This window comes from Pristis pectinata, chromosome 40 (genome assembly GCF_009764475.1).
Source record: "Pristis pectinata isolate sPriPec2 chromosome 40, sPriPec2.1.pri, whole genome shotgun sequence".
Taxonomy (NCBI): domain Eukaryota; kingdom Metazoa; phylum Chordata; class Chondrichthyes; order Rhinopristiformes; family Pristidae; genus Pristis; species Pristis pectinata.
Genome location: NC_067443.1, coordinates 9,345,419 through 9,357,999, shown reverse-complemented (window position 1 = coordinate 9,357,999; position 12,581 = coordinate 9,345,419). Strand labels below are relative to the sequence as shown.

Genomic DNA, 12,581 nt, shown 5'->3' with positions numbered 1-12,581 from the left:
GGAAAGCACAATATATCGGAGGGAAAAGCAGAGCACTGATAGGTGGACAGAAGAGTGAAGGCAGGGTGGGCACAAGATAGTGATAGGTAGATGCAGGTAAGAGATAGTGATGACAATGTCAGAGTTGGTGCAGAGGGAGTGGAGAGCAGAGCATTCAGAAAGGGTAAGGTTGGAGTAGGTGAGGGGGGCAGAAAAGTGAAGATGGCTGGTGTCGCGCCAACAGTTGGCTATGAGTAGGTCCAGGGAAGATAACAGGCCTGATGGGGGAGTCCAGGTGGAAGAAGAGGGCCGAAGGTGGGAGAATGGGTCGTTAGAAGGGGTAGAGGACTTCTTGCCAAAAAAGGAGCCACGAAGGCAAGAGCCGGCAGAAAAACTCAGCATCGTTCCAGGCTCGGAATTCGTTTAGGTGGGGACATAGAGGTACAAAGCTGAGGCCTTTGCTGAGAACAGACTGCTCACACTCAGAGAAGGGAAGGTCAGGGGGAATGGTAAAAACTGCAAGGGTTACAGTTGGGGCTAGAATAGGAAGGATGGGGGAATGGTCGGGTAGGGGGCTGGGCTGGTGAGTGGAGTTGGGAGTGGTACAGGGGTGAAGAGTTTGACGTAGGATAGGAATAAGGATGACGATGTCAGGGTTGGTGCGGAGGGAGTGGAGAGCAGAGCATGATGACGATGTCAGGGTTGGGAGATCCTGGCTGTTGCGGTGGATGGAGTGAAGGTGCGTGACAAAGTTGTTACCCAATCTGTGTCAGGCCTCACTGATGTAGACGGCACAGGCAACACTGGATGCAATAAATGACACGCTCAGATTCACAGGTGAAGTGCTGCCTCACCTGGAAGGACTGTCTCTGGCCCTGAATGGTGGTGAGGTAGGAAGTGTAGGTGAGGTGTAACACTTATCACGGTTACAGGGATAACTGCCAGGTATCCTTCCATATTTCGTGGCTGGTTCAGTCGTGCTTTTTAATGGGGAGTTTCTACTCGAAGGATGTGCCAAGCGCGGGCCTCAACCACAACAACGTCATTGAATGTCCAGGGCAGATGTCTGGACTAGTGTTGGAGATGATCATCATCTGGCATCTTCCCTCCCCAATTACATCACGTGTCGTTCCACTCTGCCCACTTTGCAGGACGGCGCATGCGTCTGAGGGAAAGGCGGTGCTCACCGCTGATTTGGAAGGTGGAGCGTGCGCAGTGGCGATTTTGCAGGTCGGCCGTTATTCTGGCCATGTGACCATTATGGGCATGCGTAGTGGTGTCCTGCCGGCAGAGGGCAGATTTGCCGACAGGCGCAGTCGCCAGATACCGGCTTCTGTGGAGTCGGAGCATGCGTGCTGGCGCCATGGCGGTGTCCGGGAGAAGCAGCTGAGAAGGTGGCCGCCTGGGGTCCGAGTCCGGCGCCACCTTGCTACAATCCATTAGCGTAGCTAACTGAAAACGATCTCTTATCCACGGCCGATCCACCCTACTACCAGTGGGTGGGCGCCTGTGGCGCCACTCATGTAGAGTGCGGTCTCCGAGTCTGCGGCTGGGCCTCGGCGCAAGATGGCGGCGGAGGGGAGCGGCGCAGCGGCAGGTCAGTGAGGGAAGTGGGGAAATTGAGGGCAAGAGGGTCAGGGTGGGTCAAGGGGATGAAAGTTGGGCAGAGTGGGGGCAAGGGGAGAGTGAGGGTAAGGGGAATAAGGGTTAGGGCGGAGAGTTGGGGGTGTGGGAGAGGTGGGAGGGTTGGGAAGTGGATTGCGGGGTTTTGGGGGATAGTTGGGGGAGCGGTGGGGGGAGAGCTAGGGGTTGGGGAATGGTTGGGGAAGAGCGCGGGGGTTCGGGAGAGCGGCAGTGGCGAGGGCGTTGGGGAGAGCTGGGGGGTGGGGGTTGGGGAGGGCCAAGGTGGTTGGGGGGGGGGGGAACTGGTTGGGGAGGGCCAGGGTGGTTGGGGGGGGGGGAACTGGTTGGGGAGGGCCGGGGTGGTTTCTGTGGGGAACTGGTTGGGGAGGGCCGGGGTGGTTGGGGGGGGGGAGCTGGTTGGGGAGGGCCGGGGTGGTTGAGGGGGGGGAACTGGTTGGGGAGGGCCGGGGTGGTTGGGGCGGGGCGGAGAAACTGGTTGGGGGGGGGGTGGCGGAGAAACTGGTTGGGGAGGGCCGGGGTGGTTGGGGGGGGTGGCGGAGAAACTGGTTGGGGAGGGCCGGGGTGGTTGGGGGGGGTGGCGGAGAAACTGGCTGGGGAGGGCCGGGGTGGTTGGGGGGGGGGGGTGGCGGAGAAACTGGCTGGGGAGGGCCGGGGTGGTTGGGGGCGGCGGAGAAACTGGTTGGGGAGGGCTGGGGGGGCGGAGAAACTGGTTGGGGAGGGCCGGGGTGGTTGGGGGGGGGATCTGGTTGGGGAGGGTTGGGGGGGAACTGGTCTGTGGGGGGGGAGCTGGTTGGGGAGGGCTGGGGTGGTTGGGGGGGCGGAGAAACTGGTTGGGAGGGGTAGTTGGGGGGGTGGAGAAACTGGTTGGGGAGGGCTGAGGGGGGCGGAGAAACTGGTTGGGGAGTGCTGGGGTGGTTGCGGGGGGGGGGAACTGGTTGGGGAGGGTTGGGGGGGGAAACTGGTTGGGGAGGGCCGTGGGGGTTGGGGGCTGGGGTGGCTGGGCGACCAGTTGGGGAGTGCTGGGGGTGGAAGGGGGGGGACCGGTTGGGGAGGGCTTGGGGTGGAAGGGGGGGACCGGTTGGGGAGGGCTGGGGGTGGAAGGGGGGGACCGGTTGGGTAGGGTTGGGGGTGGAGGGGGGGGACCGGTTGGGGAGGGCTGGGGTAGCTGGGGGTGGGGGGGTTGCCTGTTGGGGAGGGCTGGGGTGGCTGCGGGTGGTGGGGGAGCCGGTTGGGGAGGGCCAGCGTGGCTGGGGGGTGTTGGGGAGAGTGGGGGCGAGCGGCAGGGAGTTGGGGAGAGTGGCGGGGGGGGTTGGGGAGAGCGGCGGTGACGGGGGTAGGGTGGTAGAGTGCCAGTTGTTGGGGGAGGGTGCTGGGGGTTGAGTGGCGGTGTCGGGGTGTGGGGAAAGTAGCGGTGGGGTGGTTGGAGGGGAGAGTGGCGGTGGGGTGGTTGGCGGAGAGTGCGGTAGTGGTGGGGGTGGTTTGAGAGGTGAGAGAGGTGGTGGTTGTCTATGATGGGATCTACCTCACGTAGCATTTGACAAAAGAAAGACCCTTTCTGAAACTGCCCCCATTGCATAACAGTGTTATGCAAAATGTGGGTACTTCTCATATTTCAGGAGCCATACCTGGGCAATGCCAGGTTTCTGGTCTTGATTATCAAACACTTGCTCAGAGAGACAAAGGTTATGTGGGTGTGTTAGGGTTAGGGTTGCATTTGACTCTTTGGGGAATAGTATTTGATAATCCAGACTGGAAACCTGGCACAAAACTCAAGGTCTACCAGCAATGATTTCTGCCATCTGATATGCTTCTGCTGCTACCTATTACCAGCAATCGCAAAGCCTTGGAGAGATTCCACCAATACCGTTTCTACAAAATGCTCTGTCTATTGGTGGATAACCACTCAAGTTTCTGTAGCAAAAATAACAAGTTTGATAAGGACCAGGAGATAATTAACTGTAAATGTAAGGTGTTCCTAGATTGGAATCTGCACCATGCCTCAAGGGAAAAGAAACAATTCTTCTGGTATCTGAGGGCCAAGATCCAGCAGTAAACTTTTGTTTAGATGTTGGTATATTAAGAGCTTCCGGAGAGTCCATTTGGATATGTAAACTGGTGAGGGTACTAAATTATATGAACCAAGAAGTTGCAGGTAGTGAAGTAAAGGTACAGCAGGACATAGATCAGCTGGAAAGTTGGGTGGTGCATTGGCAGGTGCAATTTAACCCAAATGTGTGAGGTAATGCACTTTGGCAAGTTAGATTTCGATTGGACATACTGAATAAATGGTAGGGACCTCAGGAGTATTGATGTACAGAGACCTTGGTGTGCTGAAACTGGTAATACAGGTGAATAGGGTTGTGAAGAAAACATTTGTTATGCTTGCCTTTATCGGATGAGGCATTTACTGTGAGAGTTGAGATGCTGTTCTGGTCACCACACTACAGGAAGGAGGTGGTAGCAATAGAGAGGGTGCAGAAGAGATTCACTATGATGTTTCCTGGAATAGAGGGCTGGAGTTATTGGCAGAGATTGGATTGATTTGGTTTGTTCTCACTGGAATGTCGGAGGCTGGGGGTGACCTTTATAGAGATGTACAAAGTTGAGGGGTATAGATTGGGTCGATGGTCAGTCTTTTTCCCAGCACAGGGAAATCTAGAACTTGAGGACACAAGTTTAATGTGCCAAGGGAGAAATGTGAGGGAAATATGAGTGGAAAGTTTTTCACATTAAGGGTAGTGATTATCTGGAACAAGCTGCTAGAGGAAGTGATAGAGGCAGATGCGTTTGAGAGGTATTTGGGCAGTACTTGGGTAGGAAAGAGGGATATGGGCCTAATGCAGGCAAATGGGATTAGTGTACATCGTCATCAGGGTTGGCATGGAGAAGAATGGGCCCATTTCTGTGCTGTATAATTATATAAGGAAAAGTTGAGTTATTCACCAGGACAATGAACAGTTAAATTATATGAACCAAGAAGTTGCAGGTAATGAAAAAGGTTGTCTAAAGCTACAGCAGGGCATAGATTAGCTGGAAAGTTGGGCAAAGCAGTGGCAGATGTACAGAAAAGGCTCATGAGGCTGATTGGTCTCCTTCATCTCTGATGAATAAAAATGAGGTAGTGGTAGGAGGGAGCTTGCTTAGAGGTTACTGCCCTCCTGGGTATAAAATTCCAAAGATTCCCTCTGGTTGAAGATCTTTCTTGTCACAATCCTGGTGTCCAAGGTAGTGTGAACAAGTTTGTCTTGTGTCAGGAGCAAATTAATTTGGTGACTTTGTTAATTTTGCTTAATGTTATTTGCAGGCAGCATTTATGGGGAAAGAAACATTCTATTTCCATTTATCTGCATCATTTTGACTGTTTGCTGGTCCCAACTGGCTTATTTTCACCATGAACATCCATTCCTCTACATTCATTCCGATGATAAACTGAGGACCCAAGCACCATCTTCCTTTGTTTGCCTGAACAGTCCCGTACATTTTTCTTAACTCCATTGACCAACTTCAAATCCAGAGTGTAGCTGTGGGAGCCCATGTGGGTCCAAGCTACATTTTTCTCTTCACGGGATGTGTCGAGCAGTCAGTATTTGTCTTACTCAGGCCTCTACACTTGTCCCTTTCCAGTATAGCATTGACTCTATTGCTACTCTGCTCTCGTTCAGAGCTGATGTTCCATCACCTTTCCCGTCGACTTCCACCCTGTTCTGATTTTCATATAATCTATCTCTGACTTTCCCTTTCTTTTCTCGAGACACAAGACTGCAGATGGTAGAATCTGGAGTAAAAAAAACAAATTGCTGGAGGAAGTCAGCAGGTCAGGCAACATCTGGTATTGGTTTATTATTGTCACTTGTACCGAGGTACAGTGAAAAACTTGTCTTACAAACCGATCTTACGGGTCAATTCATTTACACAGTGCAGTTACATCAAGTTAGTACCGAGTGCGTTGATGTAGTACAGGTTTAAAATAAAAACAACAATAACAGTACAGAGTAAAATGTTACAGCTACAGAGAAAGTGCAGTGCAATAAGGTGCAAGGTCACAACAAGGTATATCGTGAGGTCATAGGCCATAGTCCATCTCATTGTATAAGGGAACTGTTCAATAGTCTTATCACTGTGGGGTAGAAGCTGTCCTTAAGTCTGGTGGTACGTGCCCTCAGACTCCTGTATCTTCTACCCGATGGAAGAGAAGAGAGAATGTCCGGGGTGGGTGGGGTCTTTGATTATGCTGGCTGCTACACCAAGACAATGAGAGGTTAAGACAGAGTCCAAGGAGGGGAGACTGACGTCCGTAATGCGCTGGGCTGCAGCTTCTTGCGGTCTTGGGCAGAGCAGTCGCCATACCAAGCCGTGATACATCCTGATAGGATGCTTTCTGTGGTGCGTCGGTAAAAGTTGATGAGAGTGAAAGGGGACAAACCAAATTTCTTTAGCCTCCTGAAGAAGTAGAGGCGCTGGTGAGCTTTCTTGGCCGTGGCATCCACGTGGTTTGTCCAGGACAGGTTGTTGGTGATGTTCACTCCCAGGAACTTGAAGCTGTCAACCCTCTCGACCTCAGCACCATTAATGTAGACAGGTGGATGTACACTGCCCCCTTTCCTGAAGTCAGTGACCAGCTCTTTAGTTTTGTTGACATCGAGGGAAAGGTTGTTGTCATGACACCATCCCACTAAGCTCTCTATCTCCTTCCTGTACTCCGACTCATCACTCTTTGAGATATGGTCTACAACGGTAGTATCATCTGCAAACTTGTAGATGGAGTTAGAGCAGAATCTGGCCGCACAGTCATGAGTGTATAGGGAGTAGAGTAGAGGGCTGAGGACGCAGCCTTGAGGTGCACCAGTGTTGAGAATAATTGTGCCGGAGGAATCGCTGCCTATCCTCACTGATTGCGGTCTGTTTGTTAGAAAGTCAAGGATCCAGTTACAGAGGGAGGTGTTGAGTCCTGGGTCTCAGAGTTTGGTGACAAGCTTGCTTGGGATTATAGTATTGAAGGCAGAGCTGTAGTCAGTAAACAATAGTCTAACGTAAGTGTCTTTACTGTCCAGATGCTCCAGAGCTGAGTGAAGGGCCAGGGAGATGGCATCTGCTGTAGGCGAATTGCAATGGGTCCAGGTTGTCTGGTAGGCTGGAGTTGATGCGTGCCATGACCAACCTCTCTAAGCACTTCATGATGGTGGATGTCAGAGCCACTGGTCGGCAGTCATTGAGGCATGTTACCTTGCTTTTCTTTGGTACCGGGATGATAGTGGTCTTCTTAAAACAGGAGGGAAACTGAGATTGAAGCAGGGAGAGGTTGAATATGTTCGCAAATACTTCTGCCAGCGATCAGCACAAGATCTGAGCACGCGGTCCGGGACACCATCTGGGCCAGGTGCTTTCCTCGTGTTCATTCTTCGGAAGACTGATGTCGCGTCCTCCACTGTGATCACAGGTTCAGCTGCGTTGGTGGCTGTCAGAGTGGATGGTGACAATCCACTTCCTTTTTGTTCGGTAGAGGGAAATGGATGGACAATGTTTTAGGTTGAGACTATTTCCCTTTTCTTATTTCCATCTCAGGAAATGTTAATGATCAATGTTCATTATAAGCCTACACAATCCACTTGCTGCTTTGACTATATCTCTTGCCATCCTGTTTTCTGTAAGAACTCTTGCTCCCTTCCCCCAAGTTTGTCCAGCTCTGGTAACTGTTCTGATGATGCTACCTTCTGTGAGAACATTAAAAAAAATGAAAAGGTGAACTGCATTGAGTTCCGTGCACTGCTGTGCCAGTCAATAAGATTGTGACTGATCTTCTACCTTAGTGCCATTTTCCTGCACTAACCCTGCATCCCTTGGTTGAACCTCTCTTGAACATGTTCAGTGACTGGGCCTCCACAGCTCTTTGGGTAGAGAATTCTTGATTCCATCCCTCTGGTTCTAAACAGCCAGCCAGCTGAAGTATCCTTCCATCCAGTTTGGCACACCCCATATCACTTGTGCATACATTCAGACCTCATCATCCACCATTATTACTGGGAATATCGTTGAACATATGGACAGCCTGAGCGCTCTACTGTGGTGTGCATATATTAGGGCGACTTCTGCCGAAGGCTTCCCGGGAAACAGGATCATCTTTCTTGTCCCACCCTTATTAGGACTAGACCTAGTTATGTGGAGTGTGAGTAGGACTCAGTTCTGAGTGACAGTTGCGGTGCCTGGAAATTCTCCCAGTCTCGCTGGCTTTAAACAAAACAATGGCGCAACTTCAGAAGTAAAAGAGCAGTGACAATTTGCCACTGGAATGAGTTGGTCCTGTGGGATTTGAGAGGCCTCTGATTTACAGATATCATTAGGGTGCAGTTTGCTGTCTAGAAGAGGGAAATTCTCACAAGGCACCACAATCCCAACACCAAGTATGTTTACAGTTTCCAGGACTATGATTTAGGAACATGAGGGTAGCACATGTGTTAATGCTTTGACGTCGGAGAGGGCCTCAGTGCTTCGTGTTTTTGTTACCTGCAGGAGGTCCATGCCCCTATCATTTCTGGTTAACAAGATATATATTTTAATGAGATCACCTCAATATAGTTTAATGAGAGAAACTCAAAGGTATAGGTTAAGTCTTACGCAATTCTCTTCCAGGAACGATCTGGTGAATTTGGTTACAATGCCTTCATTTTACTTTTATCTGCTTGAGTGGAGAGACCAGCCCTATACACACTTTTCCACGTGTGTTCTCATAGGGTTCTTTATTATTAGAACAAGGCATTTTACTATTGCACTTTAGTCCAGCATGCCATTTGCCGTCCAATTGCTTGCTGCAGCTGTCTGTTAACTTTCAGTAATTTATGAACTTGGTCCCTCTGAACACCAACACCTTTCAACTCCTGCGTTTTTATTTTTCTAGCAAAGTGGATGACCTTGCATTTTTTCATATGCTCCGTCTGCCATGTCTTTGCCCATTCACGCAGCCTGTCTGTAGTTCCCTTAAACCCTCTCTGCATCCTCCTCACAACTCAGTGCCCACCCAACTAAGCTGCTACTTCATACTTGGATATGTTGCATTTGATCCCCTAATCCAAATGGGTTGTGCCATCTTGTGTCTTAGAATCCTTTCTTGCATTCCACACCAGTTCTTCCTCTTCCGTGATTGATTGGGCTCTCTGTCTCGTCAGTACAATGACAGGAAATGCACAGGCCACTTCCAAGGATGTAAGCATTCCTTACTTGTGAAGCTTTGATGCATACATCTGACTTCCAGTTTGTTCCTCTCGATGATGAGGAACACCTCCATTACCTGTACGACATCAATGCACTCTGTACTAACTCAATGTATCTGCACTGTGTAATGAATTGACCTGTTCAATCGGTTTGTAAGACAAGCTTTTCACTGTACCTTGGTACAAGTGACAGTAATAAACCAATACCAAAGGTAACCCTGAGCATTCATTTACCTTTCATTTTAATCCCATCCTGTGTTCGCCGAGTCCTGTTTTTGGCTTCTGAATTGAAGTATGATTGCAGAGATTGTTTTGTTGTTAACTAGTGGTTTAGACTAATGTTAAGAATTGTGATGAGGTAGATTAAACAAATTAAATCTGGGTGTTCTATTGATTTAGTATGATTAACATCAGAGGAAAATCTGGTTATCCAGACATTGGTGAAAATGTGGAACTTTCTCCCTGTGGCGTTGCTGTGGCCAATAGCAGTGCTTTATTTAAGAGGAAGGATACGTAAAGGGAATTGCATGAAGAAGTAATGGAAGGGTTGCATGTGAGCACTAACCATTTAGTATGAATGGCCTGTTTCTGTGTTATGCAAGGCTCACGCTGCAAACTTATGAGTTATGTGCATCATGCAGCTAACTTCTGTCCCATTCTGCATTGTTGATAGAACTGTGGTAGGGTGTTTAATTCTCTTCGATCAGATAACAAGGATGTTGAAGTCCTCCTGAAGAGGGACTGTAAATGCAGCAGCAACCATTGGTCTTCGTGCTGGAGTGGTGGAATATACCAAGAGTTGATATGAAAACCTCATTCTTGATACCATCCTGGTGACCTCATCTACCATGTCACTCTGCTCTTAAAATCCAATAGAGAGAGAGAAGAGCATGGGTTTCCTTCCCAGGGACCAGGATCAACATTTATCCTTCAACCATGGTACCACATGACATGGTCATTATAGCTTTTCTTTTTGCCAGGTCTTGCCATGAGTATGCAGGCTGCTGTATATGACTTGACTTTCAGTGACTGTGCTTCACAAAGTTTTTTCCTTGGCTTTGGGACACCTGAGGGTTGAGAGAAGCAGAATAATCAGGACATCCCAAAGTACCATCTGCTAATGAGTACATTGATGTAGAATTCCTATTATAAGAAATGCAGCAAGTAACATGTCCAGTCAGGTCTCACAAATGTATAATTTGTTTTAGGTGTGGATTGTCAGATAAATGTTGGCCAGGGCACTCTACCTGCATTAACTTGAGAGGATAGACAGGGTCTTGGATATTGGATTGCAGACGCTGTGGCTTTCCTTGTTTTTTGACTTCAGACTCGCCAAGTTCTCATCTGTATTTTTGGCTCTGATATAGAAATAGATGCAGGTTAATTTTATCTGGAACAAACTAGGACAGCTCACAAGGAGTGGGGGAGGGGGTTAGCAAGTGTAAGGTTGAACACAGGTAAAGTATTATAGAAATGTAGTTAGGATACTGTATGTGAAAGGAAAAAAGGCAACCTAAATACTTCAGGATTCTTTTTTTAAACTTCAGCTGTGAACTGAAATGCTAAAATTGCTCTTTAAGATGAAGATGTAGATTAGCTTTGCTTATCAACAATAGCAATACAGACCTGGGGTTGGGTGTGGAGAGCAATTGTTCTGTGGGGGATATCTGAAACAGGTTTTGTGTTCCTAAGCAGAATGGAGAGTCAGTACAATTTAGTTTGTTAAATGGCTCATGTGGTGCATAATCTGTAATTAAATAGACTTGCATTTCCAAAGCATACTTTCCTTTAGTGTGTTTAGGATGTATCTTTGCAGCCAAGATAGTAACTTTTCAAGTTTAGTCGCTGTTATAATGTTGGAAATGCAGAAACTAATCTGTGCACAACAAGCCTCATTATACAGCAACGTGATAATGAACAGTACACATAGATGCTGCCTGACCTGCTGAGTTTGTCCAGCATTTTGTGTGCATTGCTCCAGATTTCCAGCATCTGCAGTCTCCCTTGTGATAATGAACAGACTGGTTTTAGTTACAGTATGTAGATTAAGAGATAAATAAGAATACTGGGAATACCTCCCTTGCTCTAAATTAACCTAGAATCAAAGCTTCAAACTTCTACCACCAATGTGTATCGGCTGTAAGAACAGAAGATGGTAATGGACCATTTAACCCTTTAAGTATGCATACCATTTAATAGGTTCTTACCATATCTTTACCTCAACTACATCTTTTTCCTTCAATCTTATGTCACACCCTTTCAATTTCAGATAACCAGCTTTTCTCGTCTCTTTCAAAACAGCCAGCCAGTTCTTATAAAAGGTATTAACCTGTAATATTAACTCAGGTTTTCTTTCTCTGCTTGCTTCTTGATCTGCTGTGTATTTTTTAGCAGGAGTGAAAATTCTAGAAATCTAGTATTGTGGATCTCAGGCTAACAAGTTTTCTGTTGTGTGTTCATTCCAATTCACAAAGACAATTCTACACTAGGAAATTTTAGAAGATCGAAGGTAACTGATGGAGGTAGAGCAGTGGATGTTGTATACTTAGATTTTATAAGGCATTTGACAAGGTCCCACATGATAGGCTCATCCAGAAAATTAGAATTCATGGGATGTATGGTACTTGGCTGATTGGATCCAAAATTGGCTTGTCCGTAGAAGACAGAGGGTAGTTGTGGTGGATAAGTCTTATTCTGGATGTAGGTCTGTGACTAATGGTGTTCCGCAGCGCTCTGTACTGGTACCTTGTGTGTACGTATATATGTATGTATATCTATATATATGATTTGGATGAAAGTGTGGTAGTTTGGGTAAGTTTGCAGATGACACAAAGATTGGCATTGTGGATTGCATAGAAGATTGCCTGAGGATACAGTGGGATATAGTGTAGATTTGTTGCAGATATGGGCGGAGAAATGGCAGATGGAGTTTAATCTGGGCAAGTGTGAGGTGCTGTACTTTGGGTGATCCAACATAAAAGAAGAGTATACGGTTATTGGCAGGTTCCTTAAGTGTTGAGGAACAGAGGGATCTTGGGGTCCAGGTACATGGCTTCCTAAGTGGCTGCACAAATTGATAGGGTGGTAAAGAAGGCTAATGGCATGTGTGCCTTTATTAGTCGAAACATTGAGTTCAAGAGCCACAAAGTTCTGTTATAGCTTTATAGAACTCTGGTTAGGCCATGAATTGCATTCAGTTCTGCCCACCTCATTATAGGAAGGATGTGGAGGCTTTGGAGAGGGTGCAGAGGACTTTTACCAGGATGCTGCATGGCATGGAGAACATGGGCTATGAGGAGAGGTTGGACAAGCTGGAGCTGTTTTCTCTGGAGCAGCAGAGGCTGAGGGGAAGTTTGAGTGTGGAGTCGACGGCCAGCATCTTTTTCCCATAATTGAAATATCTGGTATTACAGGGCATATATTTGAAATGAGAAGTGGAAAGTATAAAGGAGATGAGCAAGGCCAGTTCTTTTTAGAGAGTGGTGAAAGCCTTGAGTGCACTGCCAGGGGTGGTGATAGAGATCATAGGACCATTTAAGAGACTCTTAGATAGGCATATGAATAGGCAGAGAAGGGTGGAATATGGTCACTGTGCAGGGAAGAAGGATTAGATTAATTAGAACTCATTGGTTTAATTAGCTCAGCACAACATCGTGAGCCGAAGGGCCGGTAATGTTCTATGTTCTGTCGAAATATTGGAAAACATTAGAACGGTTGCCGAACTTTGGTCCTGATAGGTCCAGCTCTCAATCT

At 47.8% G+C, this 12,581-nt stretch overlaps 1 protein-coding gene across 1 annotated transcript in view; it reads left to right on the top strand.

The window, feature by feature from the left end:
- Nucleotides 1–1,306: 1,306 nt before the first annotated feature.
- LOC127587424 (phosphatidylinositol 4-phosphate 5-kinase type-1 gamma-like) overlaps nt 1,307–12,581 on the top strand; it is a 99,823-nt gene continuing 88,548 nt past the window's right edge. Inside the window, exon 1 of the mRNA XM_052045721.1 lies at nt 1,307–1,576. Within this exon, the coding sequence (XP_051901681.1) occupies nt 1,546–1,576 (31 nt within the window). The 5' untranslated portion in view covers nt 1,307–1,545. The remainder of the gene's footprint in view (nt 1,577–12,581) is intronic.